The sequence below is a fragment of the Eptesicus fuscus genome, chromosome 19, assembly GCF_027574615.1.
Source record: "Eptesicus fuscus isolate TK198812 chromosome 19, DD_ASM_mEF_20220401, whole genome shotgun sequence".
NCBI lineage: Eukaryota > Metazoa > Chordata > Mammalia > Chiroptera > Vespertilionidae > Eptesicus > Eptesicus fuscus.
In genome coordinates this window covers 20,626,877-20,652,991 of record NC_072491.1, presented here as the reverse complement: position 1 = coordinate 20,652,991, position 26,115 = coordinate 20,626,877, and the positions used below count along the sequence as shown (strand labels likewise).

The 26,115-nt window shown below is 36.9% G+C and overlaps 1 protein-coding gene across 3 annotated transcripts in view; it reads left to right on the top strand.

Annotated features, from left to right (window-relative positions):
- Positions 1-25,485, top strand: part of CSMD3 (CUB and Sushi multiple domains 3) — a 923,077-nt gene extending 897,592 nt beyond the window's left edge. For all 3 annotated transcript variants that reach the window (XM_054708474.1, XM_054708473.1, XM_008143384.3), the window contains 7 exons: positions 1,926-2,105; positions 4,698-4,763; positions 11,671-11,829; positions 15,834-15,946; positions 18,574-18,661; positions 20,721-20,856; positions 25,326-25,485. In XM_054708474.1, the coding sequence (XP_054564449.1) occupies positions 1,926-2,105; positions 4,698-4,763; positions 11,671-11,829; positions 15,834-15,946; positions 18,574-18,661; positions 20,721-20,856; positions 25,326-25,485 (902 nt within the window). The remainder of the gene's footprint in view (positions 1-1,925; positions 2,106-4,697; positions 4,764-11,670; positions 11,830-15,833; positions 15,947-18,573; positions 18,662-20,720; positions 20,857-25,325) is intronic.
- The last annotated feature ends 630 nt before the right edge of the window (positions 25,486-26,115 follow it).

Sequence of the window (26,115 nt, the reverse complement as noted above, 5' to 3'; positions counted from 1 at the left end):
CCCTATGTCCATCGGGAAGCATTCTTTCTAAAGAAGGCAGAAGGCATGAGGTATAATTTTATTCTTCTCTAAAAGCTCATGTAATTGTGTTCAGTTTAGTCACCTGGTAATTTTAAATGATTATTTTTTAGATTTATAGATCTACATTATGAATCTGAAATACTCAGATACAGGGGGCTCCTACATAGTGACTCTTAATCTTATCACTTGTGAAACTCTCTGAGCTTCTGAGGAATGCTAGAAAAACCCATGTAAGGAAATGTACACCTTGACCAAGAATTTGAAGATTATTTCAGGATTTCCTGGAGCTGGTAAATGTGCACTGACCCTAAATTGAGAACAGTTGCTGTACAAATTAAATTAGAATGAAATTCAAAGTCACTAAACTATCTTTTCTAACAGTTAGTAATAAATGTTAGCTGGTGAGTTATTTATCTCTTCTTTCCCTCCCATCTCCTCTTTTTTATCTCCTCCTCCATCTTTATACATTCTGATCCTCTTGGGGGAAAGAAAAAAGAGTAAGAGGGAGGAGAATGGTAGATAACTTTTAGGATTTGCTGAAGTTAAATAAAGACCTACAAATGTACTCTAGCCCTGTTCTTAGCCACTCAAATATCACGGGAGCCCCTGTGGACCTGAAGCTTGCTGAGAAACACCCAAACACTCCAATGAGTCATGTCATAAGCCTGCTTGGTTTATATTTAAATATGGAAAAATCTCTTAAAAGAGAATTCCTCAGTATGTACGTTAGAACAGCTGTGTGGAATGTGACTAGGTATTTCATAGTAAATCAAGATTCTCTGATGACCTACATTTAGAACATGATGATTTAAATGAAGATAAACAGCTTCGGTTACTGCAAAGTATCTCAGAATTTTAATATGTGCTTAATGTGGGGGTTAAGAATGTAGCAGAGACAGACTTTGTGTTTATCCTTAGCAATATCCCCCTGTGAGGATTAAATTTCATTAACTGAATTGAATTAAATATAAACCATGTAATACAATGTTTATCACAGTGTTAAAAAATGTTATTTATAGCTTTGTAAATCTCCATTGGGAAATTTATTTTCCAAACAATTTTGTCTGCAGAATACTTTTCTCAGAGACCACCTTTAAGAATTTTTATTCATGAACAAGTGATCAGAAATGTTGTCTTATTTAGGGAAAAAGTTCTTGCAGCATCTATTTCTGATTGAGAAAGGCATGGTCTTTAAAATACACAAAACAGGTGAACTGGAGGTCAGGGCCAAGAAGTGCTCTACGTACAGGCAGAGTGGAATCAAGGTAGAGAATAGGAGTGAGAGGAAATGAAAAAAGGAGACAAGAAATTAAATGATTGAAATAATACTGCTAGCATATAAATAAAAAAAATATGACCAGAAAAGTTCATATGTGGAAAAAATGTTAAATTGTACTTTCTATATTAGGAATTAGTAATATCAGAATGACATAATAAGCTGTGGTGGGATTTAACTTTAGAAAAAAAAAAGTTTTACAATTTAAAGTAAATGTAATACATTTTAAAAATCATAAACTAGTATTTTCTAAACTGGCATAGAAAATGTGAGTTTGAGAAACTTTAAGAAGTATTTTACCATGAGACCTTTAAAATGTTAATATGTATTGTGACTCTCTAAAATGATGATGTAGTCTACATTTATGAGCTTAATTATCCACAGTCTTTTCCCCCCTCAGCTGACCTATTAACATAATGTTCAACAGAAGATTGTTTAGGAAATGCTAGTCTATGAAATCAGAATGTATATTTACATTCATGTATTTCCTTTGATTCATTAAGTAATTATTTTAAACTATATTTATATAAAGGCATTGACATGCCTTTAAAAATATATCATGACTCCAGTCTCAAAATTTTCTTAACATGTCTATAAAAATGAACATTTCTCTCTTTTTTTAATATAGCCCACAGCTGTAAGCAGCCAGAAACTCCTGTTCATGCAAATGTAGTAGGAATGGACCTTCCATCCCATGGGTATACACTAGTTTATACCTGTCAGCCTGGCTTCTTCTTAGCAGGTGGAACAGAACATAGGGTGTGTAGATCTGATAACACCTGGACTGGAAAAGTTCCTGTTTGTGAAGGTAAGTTTTTTTCCTATAAAACCTTTCACAGAAGATATTGTATTATTTTGACCTCCCTCAGATAAAAGAGACAAAAAGCAAATAAATTAAATTAGCTTAGGAGCAAGGGAAACTTGTTGGCCAACTCTAAGGAAAGGAGTGATCTAGATACTTCTGAACCCAGAGGCACAGAAATATTATTCAGGTCTTTAGAGCTTCCTTTCCATGCTCTGGTGTTTGTTCTTGCCCTTATTACTTCTAGTTTTCTACTCATGGTAGGTGTACTGGTTTCATAGGGCTAACCATAACAAAATACCACAAGCTGGGTGGCTTGAAAGAATAGAAATGTATTCTCTCACACTTCTGGAGGTTAGAAGTCCAAACTCAGTAGGCCCAAGTGCCCTCTGCAGGCTCCAGGGAGAAGCATTCCTTACCTCTTCTAAACTTCTGATGGCTTCTGGCTATTCTTGGCATTCCTTGGCTCAGACCTGCCTCATCTCAATTTCTGCTTTCATCACATGGCCTGTTCTATGTATCCCTGTATGTCCTCTCTTCTTCTTATAAAGACATCAGTCATTTGATTTAGGGATTATTTCACCTTAAGAGCCCCAAATAATTATATAAGCAAAGGCCTGATTTCCAAATAAGGTCATATTCTGAGGTTCCTGGTGAACATACAATTGGGGGGATACATGCTTCAACCCACCACAGTGGAAAAAAAAAATGCTTCCAGCATTCTTGGCCCCATACACTTCTGGCTCACACCCTAGTAAGAAAGAATCTTTCCCAAAACTTGGTCATGAAAGCACTATTAAGGAGTTCCATTGTCACCGTTTTGAACAGAGTCCATTTCCAAGTCCATTACTCAGCCTGAGTGATAGGGTACATTGACCTTTTCTAGGTATAGTGTCAACTGCTCTTGCTGCTTCGTCAGGACAGTCCCCATCTAGACAAGATCTAAGGAATTTATGGGAGGGAATAGGGTTAGTTTTCAAAAAGAAGGAGCAAAGGAAATTTTTTTCTGAATTCTTGATAAAGTTATCAAGAAACTATCTTTTCCTTTCATTTTATTTTTCATTTTTTCAGACCTTCTAAATCTTGATCTCTTGCAGCATTCACAAATGTTAATGACTTTATCCTTCTTGAAAGGTTTTTACTCTCTTCTTTTAGCTAGAACATTACTGTTTTTAATTTTTTATGGTAGAAATCTCTACAGTGTGAGATCATATTATTTTATTTGTATACTTGTCATTGTGTTTCTTCGCTCTCTGCCCTTTCATCTGCTCCTCCCCAACTAGAATATAATATCAATAAAAACTTTACTTTTTACAACTGTGATTTTTAACATCTAGATCAGTTCCTTGCATGTGAAGGTGTTAAAGAATATTTGAGTAAATAAATATGTTATTCCCTCATAATTCTGTCTGTCTGGTCTCCATTTCTTTTATTATTTTGTATCCATGGTTTTCTAAAGGCTTGGTTCTTAGCCATCTCTTTGTTTTACTCTATATTCTCTCCCTAGATAAGGTCATTTAAGCCAATGGCTCCAACAGTCTCCTTTATGGAGATTATTTGCAGATTAATATTTATAGTTTATGTTTCTTCTCTTTGCTTCAGAATTTATTTTCACTTGCTTACTTGATGTTTCTTCTTGAATTCCTCAGAGATGTTTCAATACTCAATATATGCAAATCTAAACCCATAAATTTTTTTCACCAAAGTCTTCATTTGGTATTCTCTAGCTTAGTGGTACCATCGTCATATAGTACATAGACATCTAGTAGTCAGCTTTGACACCTTCTTATCCCTTTAAATCCACCAGTATTTCAACAGTTTTTATTTTATCTGCTTTTCTGTTTTATCTTCACTACTACTGTAGTCTCACTGAAGATTACCTCTACTGGGACCATTGCTGCAGCCTTCTAACGTCCCTGCCCATGTCTATATTCACTTCTTTCCAAATTGTTCTCCATCTTTCAGCCAGAGTGATGTTCAACCACATAACCTCCCACTCAAACCTTTTAAAGACATTGCATTGTCCTTAGGATAAAACTCTAAGTCTTTATGGCCTGCAAGCACTGCCTTTCATCATTCTTATAGCTTTCCAGGCACAACTAGCTCTGCACAGGATTTGTTTGGTTTTAGGGCTACCTGTGGTATGACTTAAAGCTTTAGTTTTAAGTTTTCTCCATTGAGCCTACCCAATTTCTTATGACTCTATGTGCTATCTCACCATTGTTTTATTATTTTTAAACAAATGATTTCTGCCTTTTTGCAACAGGAACATACTCTCAGCCCTCAGCTTTTATGTTGGAATCAACTGCTTCCATGATAGATATGCCTCTAAAATAAGAAACAGTATCCCATCATGTGGCAGCACTAATCTTCCCCCTTGTTTCTCTGGACCATAAGAGGGGTAATTACTGAAACTGTTAGCTGTAAAACAGGAGTGTTGAGTGGGGCCAGACATACTATGATGAACAGGACATATTGGAGAAAAGTATATGATATGTCAGAGAATAAATTTGACAGGCGATCACGTTTTGGGGGGTGTATGTAAGTGTTATTAATTATATTAACTTTTATAAACTTTTTTTTTATTTCTTTTCATAGCTGGTTCCAAAATATTGGTGAAAGACCCCAGACCTGCACTCGGAACACCCAGCCCAAAGCTAAGTGGTTAGTAACTTCAGTTGTTTTTCTAAAAGCCATGATACCTAAAATGACTATTTATTTATAAGAATAATTTTCAGGATGTGAAAACTATGTATTTGACAATTTGGAATTTGATAGTTTGTGTTATGAGATATTGAATTTCCAGCAGTATAATACTATGACATGTTACAATAATAGCAATTATTTCATTTAAAATGTTTAATAAATGGAATGTTATATAAAATTTTTAATTATAGATTTTTAACAAAATGCACTTGTTATGTGACTAAAAGTTTAGGAACTTCTAGAACTCATTCAGTTTGTTTTCAGTTATTAGATTTAAAAAGTGAATTTTTAAAACCTGGCATAGTCATTAAAACATGGACTTCGAAGTCCAACAACATTGATGTAATTCCTATGTTATACACTCCCTACCCTATGACTTTGGAGAAGACTCTAAAGATCAATGGAAAAAATATCCTTGGGTGAGGATAAAAAAAAAAAAATAGTAAGGGTTCATATATGAAAGCTTAGTCAATATCTTATTTACATTGATATAAATGAAAAGCTACTAATAAAATTAAAGGCTAAGTGTCTAATCTTTACCTTGGAGATAGATTGGCCCAGTTGTATTGAATCAGGAAGAGTGATAGGATCTCATTTTAGTTGGGTTCAGAAATTCTCAATGTACATGTTACAAAACTGGAGTGCTCACAAAACTCTGAGACACTGATTTATTCAACACTCAACAATAACAGACAGAATGTCACTAAGGTAGTCAAATAGTATCTATATATATAAAAAGGCAGCTACCATAACGGCCATAACAACCTAACAACCAGTTGCTAAGATGCCCACTGTGGCCAGTGAACCGGCCTGATCAGGGGGTGGGGCTGGCGGCCAGGCGGCCAACCTCTTGGCCCCTACCTGCTGCCGGCCTGCCCCTGATCAGACTCTCCCACCCCGATCAAGAGTGGAGCCTGCCGGCCAAATGCCCCCTCCCTTCCCCCCTGGCCAGCCATGCCCCTGATCACCACCCCACCTTAATAGGGGGCAGGGCTGGCCAGCCAACCTCCTGGAGCCCCTCCCCCCAGCTGGCCACACCCCCCAAAGGGCCCCCACCATCCTGATCAGCCCGAAACCCCTCTCCCTGGCCAGCCCCACCCCTGATCATCACCCCCACCCCGATAGGGGGCAGGGCTGGCCAGCCAATCTCCTGCAGCCCATCCACCAACCCAGCCCCACCCCAGATCGGCCCCTCCACCCCGATCAGGGGTACGCCGGCCGGCCAACAACTCATGCCCCTCCCCCAGGCTGCTGGCCCCCAATCAGTACCCCTCACCCATCCCATTTGGTGCAGGGCTGGCCAGCCCACTGCCCACAGCCCCTCCCCATGACTTGCCCTACCCCCAATCGGCCCCCCAACCCCAATCGGGGACAGGGCCCACTGGCCAATCTCCCGCGGCCCCTTCCCCCAGCTGGCCTGGCCCTGATTGGGGGCCCTGATCAGGCCCCGATCCAGTCGGGCTGACTGGCCAACCTCTCACCATCTCCTCCTCCTGACAGGCCCAGCCCAGATCTGCCCCGATTGGGGCTGGGCCGGCTGGATCCCACCCATGCAAGAATTCGTGCACTGGGCTTCTAGTGTCAACATAAGAGAGGAAGGTGAGCAATAGAGTCAGACAACAATAATGGTCAATTAATGCACAGAATTTTCCAAGAGAAATGCTTTATTGGGGAGCAGATGGATGCTCTGAATAATAACTCCAGCACATCAAGTATAAATCTGACTGTCCTGGACAAAACATTACAGTGGTGACCAATAAATAAATCAGGCAGACAAAATAAAATAATATGGAAGAACTAAATACCATATGAGTTTAACTAATATTCAATAGTAAATATTTCTGCATCAAACAATTATAGGATATATACTTTCCTAAAGGCACATAGGACAGCTATAACAATTAATCATATATTAAGTAATAAATAAATCTACACAAATTTCAAAACACAGTCTTTTCTGATCATGATACAGTTAAAAGTTAAGAAAATGAATACATTTTAAATTTTTTTGAATGCTTAGAAATTAAGAACAAAATTTATGCCGATGAATAAATCATGAAATAAAGATGAAATTAAAATGAAAATTATAACACAAGGGTTTAGTTATTTTGAAATCTAAATATCTAAATTTGAACAATGAAGCAAAAGAAGAGTTGTGAAGGGAATTCATACACTTAAATCCTTACATTAGAAAAGAAGAAAGCCTCAGAATTAGTGAGTTAAGTGTTTCTGTTAAGAAGATATAAAAATTCTAACAGAAAAACCAAAAGAAAGCATTAATCAAGGCAATAAAAATGAACAAATAATATAATAGAAAATATAATAGAAAAGTATAAACAGAGCCAAAGGTAGTTGTTTGAAAAAACAAAGTGAAAATTTTCTGGTAAGATGGATCAAGAAAGCAACAAAAAGTAAATAATATAATAAATCTAAGTGTGAACATAACTACAGAGAGTAGATAAATGAGAAATACATTAATCAAAAACTATCAAAACCTTCTTTATAAAAATTAAACAAAATGAATAAATTACTAGAAAAGTATATTTTATCAGATCTAACTAATAAACCAGAGTAATTCTATAACAAAATAGTAGTTAAAACCATTTCCACAAAGAAAAAACAGATGTATATGGCTGTACTGATAAGTTATACCAAATTTTAAAGGAACAGAACAGATCGTCCAGCTTTATAAAACCTCATCCAGTCAATAAAACTCATTCTGTGGGTACCTCAAAACGAATAACTCAGTAAATACATAAAAAAGAAAAATTACTGACCCATTTGACTCAAGATTAAAGATGGAAAAAAAATCTACACAAAATCTTAGCAAATAAAATACATTATAATAAAGATGATACATCCAATTGGGGTCATGATAAACATACATAAATATGTTTATGCTAAATAATTATTAAAAGTAATCTATCACAGTAAGAGATTAACATGTGCCCAGCCAGTGTGGTTCAGTGGTTCAGTGTCAACCCATGAACCAGTAGGTCATGGTTTGATTCCCAGTCAGGGCACATGCCCGAGTTGCAGGCTCAATCCCTGGTGGAGGACATGCAGGAGGCAGCTGATCAATGATTCTCTTTCATTACTGATGTTTCTATCTCTTCCTTACTCTCTCTCAAATCATTTTTTTAAAAGAGAGATTAAAATTCAAAAAATATGATCATTATAATACTTGTACCAAAAATACTTTTTGAGATTTTCACATATATCTATGCTTTTTAAAAACCTCTTAATAAATTAAAAGGAAAGGAATTTCTTTAATCTGAGTAACGGTATCTATAACACTAGAGCAATGTCATGCTAAATGGCTAAATATTAGAAGCATTTCATTTGAAGTCATGAATGAGTCAAAGTGATTAGATTGCTAAAAAGAAGCATTCTATGCAGGCTGACAGCTTGGCTGAGTAGGAGTGGATGGATTGAGCAAAAAAGAAAAAAAAAGGGGGTTGCTGGAGGAGGATATAGGAGGATTAATGGTGACGGATGGACACTTGGAGTCGTGAACACACACTACAATGTACAGATGATCTGTTATGGAATTGTGCACTGAAACCTGGATAATTTTCTTAACCAGTGCCACCCCAATAAATTCAATAAAAAGGGGGAAAATGAATGAAATTTGTCAGTGATTCAAAGTCAGTAGCATAAAAGTCTATTTAGCAAAGACGTGAAGCCTATGAAGCAAAGTTTATATTCAAACTAGAGGCCCAATGCATGATTGAATCATGCACGTGTAGGGTCCCCTACACGCTTTCGCTTTTGATCACGGGGAGCTGGGTGCCTGTCCGCTGGTGCACCAGGCACCAGAGGCTTCTGAAAGGCCTGGTGCCTGAGCGGAAAGGCATCCAGCTCCCACACTTTCCTTTCGATCGCTGGTGCACCAGGCCTTTCAGAAGCCTCCGGCATGGCAGAGGCTTCTGAAAGGCCTGCTGCCTGAGTGGACAGGCACCCAGCTCCCACACTTTCGCTTTCGATCGCTGGTGCACCAGGCCTTTCAGAAGCCTCCGGCGCTGCGGAGGCTTCTGAAAGGCCTGCTGCCTGAGTGGACAGGCACCCAGCTCCCACGCTTCCGGCTTCTGAAAGGCCTGCTGCCTGAGCAGACAGGCACTCAGCTCCCCCGCTTTTGATGGTCCGCGCAACGGGATGTCAGCTCGCTGCCCCAGAGGCCCCTTCTGTGCCTCAGCACAGCCATGGCACAGACGCTGAGCTCGAGCCGCTGCTGGCAATGCAGCTCAGCGTCCCACCGGCCCAATCAGCTATCCCGGCCACCCCGAGTCCCGCCCCCCCCCACGCCTCCTGGCCAATCATGGACATAGCGAAGGTACGGTCAATTTGTATATTTGTCTATTATTAGGTAGGATGTCTTGAAAGGAAAGGATCATGACCATCATTGTTTTCCTCCTTTTCATTAATAACCACATCAATGGTAGTTGGATGACACTTTAGCATTTATAAAGAACTACCAAATACACAATCACATTTAAATTTCAAAATAAACTTAACAATAGAAAGTATTATCATTCCCATGTATATAAGGATTTAGATGAAAAAATAGCATCTGCCTCTCTAAGGATTTAGATGAAAAAATAGCGTCTGCCTCTCCCGCCCTATAATGAGTTACATTTCTCAGTTATGTATGAGGCGGGGGGCGGGTGGGGGGGGAGGTGGTACTGGCATGCTGGAGTTTGCAGGTACAGGGTTACCACAGCCAATTTTTAAAAATACATTTTTCTTGATTTCAAAGAGGAAGGGAGAGGGAGAGAGAGAATCATTGATTGGCTGCCTCCTGCACATCCCCTACTGGGGATCGAACCCACAACCCGGGCATGTGCCCTTGACCAAAATCAAAATCAGGACCCTTCAGTCCACAGACTGATGCTCTATCCACTGAGAAAAATCTGCTAGGGCTCACCATAGCCAATTCTTTGCATTCTTCCTAACTACAATCAGTGATGTCTTGTTCATAGTTTGAAATCTGCCATTATGGGAGTAGTTACACTATAGAAATCAGCAAATACTACAGATCTTCTGTTGTTGCTGTTGTGGAGAGTCAGTTATTAAACATTTACTACCACATCAATGATTAATCCTGATGCAGTGTGCTTTGCTGCAGATGCTACCTACCTCTTTCTATTGCTGTTTCTCCTGTCACTAGATTCTCTTTCATCTCCTTCAACCAACACTCTGTAATTTTTCTAAGCACCATGGACAAGATCATTAGGTGTAGCAGATTTTCATTAAAGGTTCAGGGGTGGCAAAGAGTAGTCACAGTGTGGGGCAGGGGAAATGAACAATCACAGGCAACAACAGCACTTATTTTTTGAGTGCGTACTATTTGCCAGAACATCCTTCCCCTTACTACTCCTGTTATCTCTACAACTAAGAGTCTGTTATTCCAAATTCCTGATTTTTGTAATGCAGGACAATTTAGCTCGTTACTCACTCCTGCGAACTTGTCCTAGGTATACTGTTTTGTTTTAAATCTGATCATTTTAATACTTTTTATTAATTTTTTTTGAGAGAGAGAGACATCGATTTGTTGTTCCACTTATTTATGCATTTATGGGTTGATTCTTGTATGTGTCCTGATTAGGGATTGAACCTGCAACCTTGGTGTATCTGGACAATGCTCTAACAAACTGAGCTACCCAGCCAGGGCTCGATATACTTTTTTAAAGTTAAAAACTCTGTATGGTGCTTAGTAAAATCAGGGGCTTTTTCCATATCCACTGTATCAAATTTTTAGGCAAGGTCTGCCTATACATACAGAGCATAACTGTGTAGTGTGAGGTTTGGAGAGAAAATGCCACTAGAAGGGTGACTTAGCAAAGTTCACAGGGTCAGGAGTATGGATTTTTTCATGATATTAACTACATGTCTGCCAAATATATGTTTTATTAGCAACTACACAGTGAGGTATAATACCTAAAGTTTCTCTATTTTATCTTCATAATAGTACTAATGATAGAGAAGATTAGATGAAAAATGTGAATGACTTAAGAAAAAAAAGAAAGCTTTTCCCTAAATCCATGCCATTCACTCACTCACCAAACGGCCAAAGCTCCATTGAATGGCTGATTTCTGGGGGGGGGGGGGGGGTCTGGGGCAGGGAGGGGGGCTTTATTATGATGTACAGGATTAATGGAAATTTCGCTAACACAAAGAGTGTTTTTTCTTTAGATGAAAGTTTTATAACATTGAGAATGTTCTTTGGTTCTGCTACCATTTGTCTCTCTCCCAAAGAAAGACAATTCTAGTGACAGTTCTCTGTCCTCAGAGCTGTGAATATGGTGGAGCCCAGCTCTTCCTCAGGAGCACCAATTATTGGAATAACTGAGCTAGCATTCTGTTTAGGGGACAAAGGCATGTCCCTCCTGGCAGTCTTCCAGGGCGATTTTGCAAGGAGGGCTTAATCTCTATGTCCTTCCTCCAATGAGTCCATTCCCACTGCCAGGAGAAGAGCAGTCCTCTCGGGACTGGTACATAGACTGACTTGACTCAATAAAAATCATTCTATTTTCTTCCTGAAATAAATATATTATTATAGGAGATTAAATATAAGTAAACTTGATACTTACCTGGACTGTAAGTATAAGTCTCATGTCTTTTATTGTTGGTGTTTATTTTTTATTGATGACTCATGTACAAATCTATGTGATTGCAATTTTGGTTTCTTCTAAAATAATGGAAACATTCTTATGTGAAGAATTTATTTTATAATACACATTCCACATTATTATATATTTATCAAATATCACTAATCCAATAAACTACTCTTCATTAACCTACTGTTTAAGGCTTGTATTTATAGGACATCATAAGATTAATGTGTGTTTGTTTAATCTATTCACAGTTCCTGATGATGTGTTTGCCCAAAATTATATATGGAAAGGCTCTTACAATTTCAAAGGAAGGAAACAACCCATGACCTTGACAGTTACTAGTTTCAATGCTTCCACTGGGAGAGTCAATGCCACACTCAGCAACAGCAACATGGAACTGCTACTTTCAGGTATTACCTTAAAGAGCAACAAATAATGCCTTCATTTCCATCGTTTTTATTAGTGATTTTTGTACTGTGAGATATGTGTTACTTTTTTATGACATAATTCATTCAGAAACAAGGCTTTCTGTGTTGTTTTTGTTGTTGTTGTTGTTGCTGTTGTATTGATGCACAAATATTTCCACACACATATAAAACGCTGTGATACCAAATACAGCTCCCTTGGGAATATTATTATGTACCGTAACTGGAATGAGACGTCATGAAATAGAACAGAACTTTAGTCTGAATATAACTAAATCTTCCTCTGTTCTCATGACACCAAAAAGACTGGATTTGTGATTTGCCGTCTGTTTTATGGTCACAAAATCATGTCTTCAAATGAAAATGTTTAGGGCACCATAAGTTAAGACAGAAGAGGTAGAGCCACACTACTGTAAACAGGCATGAGGGACCCACACCACTGTCCATCTGCTTGGCCTTGTCAGTTGTCTATTTTCTCTATCTAGTGCACGCTTCTCTCATTGTCCTTAATTACTGTTTTTTCAGACATTCAGATGTTTTCTCAGATGTCATCTTGTCAACAGTATGCCTGATGAGCCTCCTAAAGTAGCCTTCACACTACAAACACAGTCAGACCATATCTCAGAGGTTAGAACAGCATCTGAAACAAAATAGGCCTAAAATATTGTCAAAGTAATGAATTTGAATTATTGCTCTCAATAAAAATATTTTTAAAATGTTAATATTGCAAATATCAAATATATATATAGTTTTAAACACCTTGACAGTATACATATTCTAAATACAGTAGTTCCCCCTTTTCTGTGGCTTCACCTTCCATGGTTTCAGTTACCCAAGGTCAATTGTGGTCCAAAAATATTATATGGGAAATCCCAGAAATGAACACTTCATAGTTTTCAATTGCAAGCCATCTGTGTAGCATGATGAAATATCGCTCTATCTTGCTCCATCCCTCCCAGCCAGGGAGTGATTCATCCCTTTGTTTAGTGTATCCAAGCTTATGCTACTTAACCTTAGTCCCTTAGTATATCAACAGAACTGTCAACAGTAACCTCATGGTAAGTCACAATGCCTGTATCCTTCTCGCTTCATCTCATTACATAGGCATCCTGTCATCTCACATTATAAAAAAAGAAAAGGAAGAGGTGACTACAGTGCAATAAGATAGTTTGAGAGAGAGGCATGCACTCACCGTTTATTAGAGTATCCTAATATATACAAAGAGCTAGGTGGCGTCACAACCAAACTGGGCGACCGGTCACCATGAAGTGCATGGAGCACCTCTCGGTTCCCCCTCTCCCCCAGTCCCCAAGCTGCTCACCATGAGGGGGTGCTGGTGGCTGGGGGGGGGGGGGGGCAGGGGGCGAGACTGGGGACTGTTGAACAGGGCTGGGCGGGCTGTTTTGCAGGGTGGCGGTGAGCTTAGCGGAGCAGTCACCCAGGCGGCAGTGAGTTTTGCGAAGCACTCGCGGGGTGGGGGAGCCTCGTGGAGCAGTGCAGGGACGGGGGGGGGGGGGGGGGGGGGGGGGGGGAGTTTCTTGGAGCATCCAGCAGCAAGCTTCACAGGATGGCAGCAAGCTTCGCGGAGCAGTCGAGGGGCAGGGGGAGCCTTGTGGAGCAGTCGAGGGGCTGCAAGCATCGTGGAGTGTCCCGGGGCGGGAGCTTCACATAGCGTCGCAGGGCGGCAGAGGCCAGGCTAGACCTAGGGACCCTAACCGCACACGATTTCATGCACGGTGGACCTCTAGTATTGTTATAATTGTCCTGTTTTTTAGTTATTATTGTTAATATCTTACAGTGCCTAATTGGTAATTTAAACTTTATCATAGGTATTTATGTTTAAAAAGCATAATTTATATAGAGAGTTCTGTACTATCTATAATTTTATGCATCCACGGGGATCTTGGAAGTATACTCCATGGGTAGAAGAACTGTCAAGCATCATTTAAAAGAATTGAATGATCCCATAAACCTAGAGTAAAAGTATTAGGAGTAAATATACATATATTGTATTTTTAAAATTATAGATAGTTGAGCCTGGCCGGAGTAGCTCAGTTAGTTATGCAACACCCTGAGAAATGAAAGGTTGCGAATTCAATTCCCGGTCAGGGCACATACCTGAGTTATGGGTTTGGTGCCTGGTTGCAGGCATGTATGGAAGACAACCAATCAATGTTTCTCCATCAATACTTCTCTCTCTCTTCCTTTCTCTCTCTACACTTGTCCTGGGAGAGACTTTAAAAATAATATTGATAGTTGCATGATATACACAAGAGAAATGCCTTTAAATTGTGACTACTGATTTATGCAACCATGAAACAATTTTTTAAAAATTGTCTTTAAAAGTGTTATCACCAAATAAATGTATATTGCTGACCCTTGAACAACACAGATTAGAACTACATAGGTTCACTTATACATGGATTTTATTTTCCGATTGACCTATACAGTTTAAACCCGAGTTGTTCAAGGGTCAATTAGCAGTTGAAGTCTGCCAGTGTAGAGGGCAGACTTCAGTTATACACAGACTTTTGATTGCATGAGGGCAGTCAGTGCCTCTAACACCCATGTTGTTCTAGGGTTGACTGTACTTGTTCTAATCTAGAAATTTTTCTAAACAAATTTTTACAAATATAGAAAATAAAACATGAACAATTAGATTAGTTTGCTGTCACTGTCTCTGTATATATCACTTATAACACTTCCCAGCAATATTATTTTTATTACTCTTAAGTCTTTTTCCTATTAATTATAATTTACATTATGTCAAGTTCTACTTATCACTATCTTTGTATTCACAGCATATTCTTATGATACATAGGCATAATATTAAGTGAATGAATGATTGAGTCAAATTTCAACCATCAGTTAATCACAAAATTTTAACTTAAACCTTTATTTATTTCTAGAGGCCTGGTGCACGATATTCGTGCACAGGGTGGGGGTGGTCCCTCAGCCTAGCCTGTGCCCTCTCACGGTCCGGGACCCCAAGGGGTCCTTAGCACTGCCACAGAGGCGAGAGAGTCTCCCACCCCTGCCTCTGCACTTGCCAGCCATGAGCCTGGCTTCTGGTTCAGTGGTGCTCCCCCTGTGGGACACACTGACCACCAGGGGGCATTTCCTGCATTGAGCGTCTGCCCCCTGGTGGTCAGGTGGTCAGTGAGTGTCATTGTGACTGGTCATTCTGCGGTTTGGTCGATTTGCATATTAGCCTTTTATTATATAGGATTATTCCACTGAACACATTTATAGTCCAGCTTTTTCTACTATTAAAATATTTACCATTAAAAAAAAAAACAACAACAAAACAAAACATTGTTTATATTTTGGCTTCTCTCTTTTATGCCATTGCCCATTGACCTTCTTGAACTAAAAATCCTACTTGATTTCTCTAGATATAGCTCAAATGCTTTTTAAAAATAAGAATTTCCTGATGACTCCAGTGTGAAATAATCCCTCTCCTTTCTGGGTTCTTATTTATCATATTCTCTCATATATTTTAGTTAACTGTATACATTGACTTATATCTCCTACTTAATGGGAAATGCTTTTAAGCATTGTATCTTTATTTATAGGAACAACATATATTCATCCACTTGCATCTAGAATACTGTCTATCACATGGTTGGCACCCAATTTATTTTAAGAAAAATATAAACAGTTTAAAAATTTGATCCATATTTTTAGATATTTTAAATGTCTTTAGGGGAAGAAATAATTTTGTTTGTAATATAATGGAATGATGTTATTAAGGATAGAATACTTAATTTTAATAGCATAGGTCATTTAAACCCACAATGAAGATTTACTAGTCAGTTGAGAATTTCAGCTGAAAGAGAAATCAAATGTACATTGTAGGATTTGTGAATAGCATCACAGATAAAACTGGCCTTGACTTGGCCTTGTTTTATTTTTTTTCCTGTCTAATCTATTACATGATATATGTAAGGAGTTATAGATAATAAAATGAAGCATAACTGTTTTTACAGGTATATATAAAAGCCAGGAAGCTCGCCTAATGTTACACATCTATCTTAGTAAAGTACCAGCTCATGCTTCTGTGAAGAAAATGAAGGAGGAAAATTGGGCTATGGATGGCTTTGTAAGTATAGTTCTTTAAAAGTCTGCTGCTGATTTTAATAACAAATTTGTGCTTAGATCTGTCATTAAAATTCCAGAAAAAGGTAATATTCTAAATTATGCTAATTATGAACACACACACATACATAAAAAATGACAAAATTACTATTATGAGTATTTTTTTAAAATAAATGACTGAGTTTATTTAGTAATCTAGAGGTTAAGCCTAGGACTTTTGGATTCTGATGAGCTTTGCTTACTTTTGTAATATATATGTGTACAGGAGCATATAGTTTTTTTTATTGCTCTCATTAAATGTATTTTGTCTACAGTCAGTACTATGATAAATAAATCTGAATAAAATATAATTCAGTCTTTGTCTGGAACCACTATTTAAAGCATATGCAACATATTAATAAAAGGCTTCAGAAAATTTAAGTATACCCATTCAATTTAAGTACAGATTTAGAATATTTTCTAAAATTGTCTATGAACAGGAAGTTATGTAAATCGCTTCATGTGGGGAGATAGTTGCCATAGTTTCACCATGGAGTCACCCTGTCCTATTCAGCCACTTATGTGAATGGAGTTTCTAAATTGGGAGTTGGGAACAAGTCTTCTATCCACATACTGCCCAGGAGCTTTTGTTGAAAAATGAGCATGAGAGAAAGAGCTCTGACCATATTCTCTCAAGTAACAAGCCTTCTTTTACAAGAAAGACCTAGCAGGGAAGAAGATATATAGTAAGTTATAGGCTTCAGTAAGTTTGGTTCCTGAGGAAAAAATGTCCATTCTGTTTCCCTATCTGTGCCGTTATTCATGGAGTTGGAGACTAAATCTTGTCTTCAATGCACTTAGGCTGTTTAACAGTGTTATTTCATTTAGGAAACAAAATTAATGCATTTTAATATTAGAGTTTGAGCTATTATGTTAAGAAGTATTTCATTTTTAAAAAACTGCCATGCCCAACCCCAGCCGGTTTGGCTCAGTGGATAGAGCATCAGACTATGGACTGAAGGGTCCCAGATTTGATTCCTGTCCATGGCACATGCCTGGGTTGCAGGCTCAATCCCCAGTAGGGGGCGTGCAGGAGGCAGCCAATCAGTGATTCTCATCATAGATGTTTCTATCTCTCTCTGCCTCTCCATTCCTCTCTGAAATCAATAAAAATATTTTAAATAAATAAATAAAATAAAATAAAATAAAAATAAAAACCACCTTGCCCAGAGTATGATGTCTGATAATGAAAAATAAATTTTACCACTTGTGCTATATCAGACTTGTGTGGATGGTTTGATGAGATATTTTGCTTTAAAGAGAGACAGTCAAGATTTTGGTGGTGGTTTTGTTTTACAACTTTTATAATAATACACATGATTTAGGTGGCCAATTGCAGCTAATGAGAACAAACATCAGGGTTAATCATTATTATTACTTAGCAGGAAGATTGAAATGTTTAGATGCCTATTTTATGTCTGAGATCAAATGATGCTACCCATATACAGTCTTTTTAAAATATGATAGTAATCAGCATTTACAGCATTAGACATAGCCACACAATCTCAGAGTCACTGAATCAGGATTTAGTTCTTGCTCATGTGTCTGAAGGTGGTTGTGGCTAGGCCTATTGTCAATGTCACCCACATTCTATTAGAGGCCATGGCAGCGAGTTCAGATCTGCTCCAGGACTCCTGGGGCCCAGGCGGGAGCTGCCACAGCTCCCTGGAGCTTACTAGTATTCTTTTTGTCAGGTCAGAAGCACCGAGGAACATGTGGAAAGCATGCACCTTCTTGTTTAATAGCTCTAGTGAAATATAATTCACATAGCCTACACTTCAGCCGTTTATAGTGCTGTCTTCCATGACTTTTAGTATATTTGCAAATGTTTAACCATCACCACAGTGGATTTTAGAATACTTTTCACCTCAAAAATAAATTCTATATCCTTTAGCTTATCATCTCACCCAGCCAATCCCTATCACCACCCCAGCCCTAGGCAGCCACAAATCTATTTTCTATCTCTACAGATTTCCCTGTTCTGGACTTTCATATTCATGGAATCATATTCTATGTGGCCTTTTGTGACTGACTTACTTAACTTATTATAATGGGAAACATGCCTCTTAAGACCTAGGCTAGGAACTGACATTGTCAATTCCACCCACATCCTATTGGCCAAAGGAAGTCACAGAACCAAACCCAACTCAATGAGATGCAAAATATACTCTTCCCATGAAGGCCATGGGAGTGGGGAGAAGTGCATATATGCTGAAGAGTAATTTAATTTGAAAACATGGTATTTTCATACTTTAATTTTTAATTGAGTATTTGCCTCTTGTTTCATCATATCCTTGCTCTTTTCTTTGACAGTTGTTTTCCTAGCCTAAAATAAATCTATAAATCTATATTAAAATATTAATTATCAGCCTTACCTTTTTTTAATATCATAATTATTTACAAATTAAAATTTTGCTTTTGCTTTTAATGATGGCAAATTTGTACAATGTTCTGTGGTTTATATAGGACGGTGATCTAGAGGAAGGAACTTTGCCTAATATTCATTTCAGAATAACATTGAATATTTATTAAGGCTGGGAAAATATAGCCGTGGGCAGTCTTCACATTTAATCACATTATAAATATTTTTAGGTTTCTGCTGAGCCTGATGGAGCTACTTATGTGTTTCAAGGATTTATTCAGGGCAAAGATTATGGGCAATTTGGACTCCAAAGACTGGGTAATGTATTCATTTTCATTTCCATGTAGTTTACTTATACTCCAGACATCATAAGAAAATAAAGTAGATTCTGTATATTAGGTGCACTTACTACATTTTGAATTTTGCATTGTCAGGTCTATACATTGATCCATTTTGATAGCCTTTTAAATAATCTCATTCTTCAAAAATATTGGTTCTCTATGTACCACCTCTGTACCGTGTGGTTTTTCATCATAATTCCAATAAACATGACAAACTATCTTGCCCTTAAGCAAGTAAAAAGGAGAAAAAGTGATATAGATATAAAGGAAAATATTAAACTGTAAATTATGTTATCTTATCTCATGAGAACTGGGATACTTCTCTTCAGTTTGAATATTATTGCAATTTTCTTTCTTCTTTGAGAATGTAGTAGCACTTTGAGAAACTCGTAGGGTCTGCAAAGGGAAAATAACTTTGAGAAATGGGCCTAGCATCAGGGCTTTGTGCTCTTCAGATACGTAAATTTGCTGTGGGAGGTACAGGGTTTTGTCATTCTTATTTCCAATTCTGCTAAAATGTGTGTAAACATGTAATGGCCTTGCCTGAAATGTATTTATTAACATAGCTTTGGATGTATAAGTTTTTCGGGGTATAACATAGTTTGGGGGTATAGTTTTCTTTTTGGGGGGTTGTATAATTTTCTTCAGTTATACTGTCTGCCATTATCTTGTGTTGTTGCTACATAAAGGATAAATTCTGGCTCTAAAAAACTATTATTTGACATTTTCTTAGAAATTCAATTACTTTGAGCTTTTACATAAGTATTCTGAGTCCCTGGAAAAATATGTATACAATAAGGTAATAACTTTCTTTAACCTGGCCTGAGGAATAATATAGTTGAATATAACTATTTATCAAAAAGTGAAATTAGCTTTCTCTAAATGAGCAATAATGGTAAGTAATTTCAGATAACGTCTTACCTAAAATTGTGTTATTTTTAAAAACAGGATAAAACATTAACATGATACAGTAAAACAGTTGTGTAATTAAATGCACAATGTTATCATGTAATATTTCCAAAAGCATCTCAAACACTACATAACTAAAACAGAACCTATAAAAAGGGAATTGAAAAATGATTGTTATTAGTTCCTTTTGACCCATGTGCCAATGTGTTGACAAACCTGACATTTCTCATTTTCTGACTGCTACTGTCATCGCCATTTACTCAGCCCCAAGTAAAGCACTCTAATTCTATGCCTTTAACCTCTTTCATGTGGTACACAAACAAGTTCTGCTGGTTTTAACTTCAAAATGTTCCCCTAAACCTATCCTCTTCCTAGAGTTCTCATTCACATCTTAATTTTGTTTTATCTGGGTTGTTACTGCAACCTTTAAATTACTCTGCCTTCTGGTCTGGACCCCCTCAAGTCCATCCCACACCAGTCACTGTTCTAATTCATGTCTTACCACCAGACCTTTCATTACTGAACACCTTCCGTTATCCCTCACTGTTAGTGAGCAGTAAGTTTGAGCTCTGTGGACTATTTATGCCTTTTCAACGTTTAATCATAGCTAACCATGTTAGCCTCCTATTTCTACCACAGTCATTTCCACACATCTATGCCTAATGCTTGTCACATCCCATAAATATGCCACCGATCTTCCCATTTCTAGGTTATTGATGGTCCTGCTTCCTCCTCCGTTCATTGTCTGCTCATTCTTCAAGGCCAACATCATATAGTATATCCTCCAGAAACATTCTTACATACCACCCGATGGAATTTCTCCTTCCCTTCCTAAAGAGCATTGCTCATTATTTCATGCCCAATGCATCCATTTACTTATGTCTCAGTTTTCTCACAGTTATATAAACTCTTCAGTTCAAAGACGCTGTATCCTTTCCTGAGAAAATATTTTATGCATAATAGGCATTGTGCAAAATTGTGTGGAAATGAGTTGAAGGAGTGTCATTAATTATTTTTTATACTATGTACATTTCCAAAAAAGAGAGAAATTATTTGATTCAGAAAATAAAAATCGATTGTGATCAATTGAGTTGATTATTTACTTATAATTTTATTTTATTTTATAGGATTGAATATGTCAGAGGGTTTAAATTCTTCAAATCAACCTCATGGTACAAATAGTAGTTCTGTGGCCATTGCTATTCTTGTGCCTTTTTTTGCACTTATATTTGCAGGATTTGGATTTTATCTTTATAAACAAAGGTAAGTTTGTTGACTTTAACTACAAATATTTTCCTAATCTATATTCATGTTCTTTTTACTACTCTACATCAAATTGTAATTTCCATTTTTTTCTGGGTTGTTGCAATATCTGTGTGCTAAATGTTGCCACAGTTGTTGAAAACCTTATTTCCCTGCCTTCCTCTTCACCAAACTTATATACACACAATAAAAATTGCTTTGTTAAATTGCACAAGCATTCAACTTAATCCTTTCTTCTTTCGTCCATCAATGTCCTAGTACATAACTAGTTGTCCAAGTTATTTTTAAATTACCCATAATGAGACTTTGGAGATATGAAATCTAGGTTAAGTTGTAAATTAAAGAGGTGATATCTATTGTCAGACTTATTTAGAGAACCAGGAAGAACCATATGATTAAAGCCCTTTGTTCACATGACAATATTGACCAATTTCACCCAGGCAGGTAGTTGGTAAAATCCTCTAATCTTCTTGAGTACCTGCTTTTGCTTTAAGAAGATTATGCAATTAATATGTTATATTTGTGACATATCTAGTACAGGATTATACATATTATTATTGGTCCTTCTTGACTACATCCATTATAATATCCTGGTGAGAAAGGCTTTACTGTGAATTCTCCACTATTTAGGACCATCACTTATCAAGAAAAAAAAAATTAGGTAATCAGATAATTAAATGAATATTACCTAAATGTATTTTCCCCAAACTGACATTTTTGTTATAAATGTCATTCTCTGTTTTATCTAAGAATAACTTATTTAATATTACATACATTTGTATTAATTGTGTATAAGCAGCTGTTTAAAAAAAGTAAAATGACTTCACGTTTTCTCACTGCACAGAATATAGTCAAACACTGCTACAGTTAAATATTTTACTCTTTGTTCTCCCTGCATGATCTATAATAATAATCGGCTTCATGTTGATATTTACTGCTGTGTTGCTGACAATTACCTGAAAGAGAAGTTAGGGTGCTTCGCTGGGCTGGAAAAAGTTTAGCTAAATCAGGAAGCAGGTCTAATTAAGCAAGTTTATCCTATATATATATATAAAAGCCTAAGTTGACTCACACATGCACAATACATATAAAACTCTCGCTGGCACCAATCGCACATATGTGTTTTGATGTCATTGTCAATCCTGAATTTGCTTGACACTTCTATTATAGAGAAGGGGTGAATAGCAATATTAAAATATTTCTTCTAATTAATTTCCTTTCAATGTGAACGAATCTGTGCACCGGGCCACTAGTTTCATATCATTGGAATCATACAGTACATGATATTTTGCATCTGGCTTCTTTTTTTTTTTCTTTAATCTTTATTGTTGAAAGTATTACATATGTGCCCTTTTTCTCCCATTGACCCCTTCTAGCCTGCCCCCACCCCCCACCCCAGGCATTCACCACCCTATTGACTGTGTCCATGGGTTATGCATATATATACACACACACAAGATCTCTTCCCACCCACCCATCCTCCCCTGCCTTCCCTCTTAGGTTTGAAAATCTGTTCCATGCTTCTATGTCTCTGGATCTATTTTGTTCATCAGTTTATTTTGTTCATTAGATGCCACATATGAGTGAGATCATGTGATGCTTATCTTTCTCTAGCTGGTTTATTTCACTTAGCATAATAACTTAACAATGTTTTAAGTTTCATCCATGTAATAGCCTCAATACTTTATTCATTGATAAGACTGAATAATATTTCATTGTATGTTTGAATGTGTTCTGTTTGAATATGTCCATTCATCAACTGATGGACATTTGGATGGTTCCTAGCACTTGGCTACTGTGAATAGTGCTGCTATACATATTTTATATAGGTTTTAGTTTGGATACCTATTTCAATTATCCACATCTTTGCCAAAACTTGTTATTTTCTGCTTTCTTCTTTTTAAAAAATAATTATAGCTATCCTTGTGTATGTGAAGTGGTGTCTTACTGTGGTTTGATTTTTATTTCCTTAATTACTATTGACATTGAGCATTTTTCAGATGCTTTTGACTATTTGTCTTTTTGGAGAAATGTGTATTCAAGTACTTTGCCCATTTTGTAATTGGATTGTTTGTCTTCTTGTTGAGTTGTAATAATGCTTTATATATTCTATTAGACTGTTAACAGTTATATGGTTTGCAAATATTTCTCCCTTTCTGTGGGTTGTATTTTCACCCTCTTAAAAAAATGATTTTTAAAATTGATTTTTAGAGAAAGAGGATGGAAGAGGGAGAGAGAGAAACATGTATGTAAGAGCAAAACATCAGTAGGCTGCCTCCTGCATGCCTCTTATGAAACCCAAGCATGTGCCCTGACTGGGAATCAAATTGAACCAGCAACCTTTCAGTGCACAGGACAACACACAACCAACTGAGCCACAGTGGCCAGAGTGTTATTTCCACTCTCTCTCTTTTATATGTTTTTATTGATTTTCTTAGAGAGAGAGGAAATGAGGAGAGAGAGAGATCGAGAAACATCAATGAGAGATAACGATCAGCTGCCTCCTGCACACGCCTATTGGGAATTGAGCCCACAACCCAGGCATATGTCCTGACCAGGAATCAAACTGGTGATCTCTTGGTGCATGGAATGACGTGCAACCACTGAACTATACCAGTTGGGTTCCTCTCTCTCTCTCTCTCTCTCTCTCTCTCTCTCTCTCTCTCTCTCTTTATTTTTAAAAATATATTTGTATTGATTTCAGAGAGGAAGAGAGAGGGAGAGAGATAGAAACATAAATGAAGAGAGAGAATCTTAATGGTGTCCCTTCAGTACAAAAGTTTTTCATTTTTATGAAATCTGATTTATCTATTATTTCTGTTGTGACTTGTTCTTTTAGTGCCATATCTAGAAAACCAATGCCAAATTCAGGGTCATGAGGATTTACTTGTATGTTTTCTCCTAAGAGTCTTATAGAGTTAGCTCTTATATTTAGAACTTTGATTCATTTCAACTTAATTTTTGTTGATGGTAAAAGCTTTTCTTTTGTAAAGCTTGATGATATTTTCTTAAGCTGTTGCTAAATATTAGCAAAAGGAAATTTCTTTACATCTTTATGATTCTTACCTTTTTGTAAGGAAATTATGCTGCTTTTGGTTTTTTATTGTGAATCTAGTTTGAAAAAAATGGAGACAAATCTGACTCTTTATGCACCTGGGAAGAGTAAGTGTAAGCAATATAACTATAGAGGTGATGCCTCTGAAAGAAACAGAAGATAGCTCTTCATTTGTGTGGGTTTCTTTGTTTGTTTGTGTTTGTTTTTTTAATATTGTCTTGCAAATTACCTAACAATTTTCAGTTTAGGAAAAAAGTTCAGAAAATGCATTAGGGATAGTAAAGCAATGTAATGTCAAATATAAATTAGGATAAAATATAGTTTAAATTTGTGGTGCTTGGTATAAAAAAAAGAGTTGAGAAACATTTATTTCAATATATATCTTTTTTAGGAATTAGGTCTCAGAAACAAGTAGGGGCAAGTCTGCTTCTGTTCCATTACAAATGTCAGCAAATTGTGCAGTGGCATGTGGGAAAGAGAAACTAGAAATAAGCATTAGTCAAAGGTGAGAGAAATTTAAAAAAAAAAAAATGAAGTAGGAATGCAAAACAGCTAGATTCTACATGCTATATTAACTAAAGACAAATTTTCAGTCCTCAATAACTCTCTGGAAATTATTTTCATGACTTGAGTATCAGTCTAGCCTTTCTGCTTTGAGATTTTGAAGGTACATGCTCTAATATAGAACATTTTTAAACAAATCACATATTTCTGTCTTAGAGACACTCCAAATACCTTCTCAGGTCAGGCCTCAGCGTCAGTTGTCTGCTCTCCTGGCGTCCCCTTCTGTTTAGTGCACAACCAGCTCCTCTGGTCCTTCAAGTCCCAGATTAAATTTTACCTCCTGGGGCTCCCGGTTACTTCCTATCAGAGCAACCTTTTTTCTTTTCATCAGAATAATTCTGATTAGCTATTATTTTTTGTTTTATGTATTTTTAATTTTTTCTGTCACTACAATATGAGCTCCATGAGAGCAATGATTATGCCTAGGATCACGCCTGGCATATTATAGATGCTCAATAAATATTTGATACGTGAATGAATGAATAGTAATGCAATTTAAATTCATCATCATCATCACAATGTATTTATATTATACATACTAATTCATAATGGTAATTTAATACTTATAAGAAAATGTATGATAGCCATAATATATCATTTATTTATACTTGTATTGCTCAATTCAGTACTGTATATAAATAGGTATTATGTGTAAATAAAGCCATTCAGGATTTTAAAAGTGTCAGGTAAATTATTCAAATCTGATGTATTGAATTTATGACTTGTCAGTAAATACTTTTAAGTTACATTGTCCATTAACCATGATAACTCAAGAATATTATGTTTGAGCTCCACGCTGCTGTTCCTAGAAGGAAGCTGACACATAGCTAACCAATGTTCTCATCAACAGGACTGCACCCAAAACACAGTACACAGGATGTTCGGTTCATGAAAATAACAACGGTCAAGCAGCTTTTGAAAACCCCATGTATGACACCAATGCCAAGTCCGTGGAAGGGAAGGCTGTACGATTCGATCCCAATCTGAACACGGTCTGCACAATGGTATAACATGGCAACCCTTTGCCTTCTTCAGAAGCTTGGAAGTCGACACACAAAACAGTGCACATTAGTCCACTGGTAAAAAAAAAAATTAAAGCACACTTTTCAGGACTTGCTGGGTCACCTTTTCCCGAGGAATGATAGAGAAGAGTGTTTTTTTCATAAACTGGACTATAATTCTTCTTCATGTTTACCGTGGAGAGTTTTACAGAAATCCGCTGCACTCTGAGAGTGCTTACTCACAGTTTATTTGCTTTTTTAAAAAAGGAGATTATTCTAAAACATAAACTTATTTGCATATATTGGAGGAGCATCCATATCAGTATTTCTGTGCTTTATAAACTATATTAGAGGGACTGGGTTTTAAAGAAAAAGACATAGGGTAGACAATAAGAGCTATACTTACAAGAGTCGGTAGATCACTGACTTCTCTTTAACCATCCTGTGCTGCATCACACCCATAAGTCTGTATTTCACACCACTCCATCAGCTATGTGTTCTTGTTAATTGAGTCATTATTTTCCTTATTTCCATGAATATTTGAGATTGAGTCAAGCCCTGAAATGTTTATGAGCTAATTTATGCCACAGAAGAGATAAGATTGCCCAGTCTGATTTGACGCTTTCTAGTTTTTGTTCT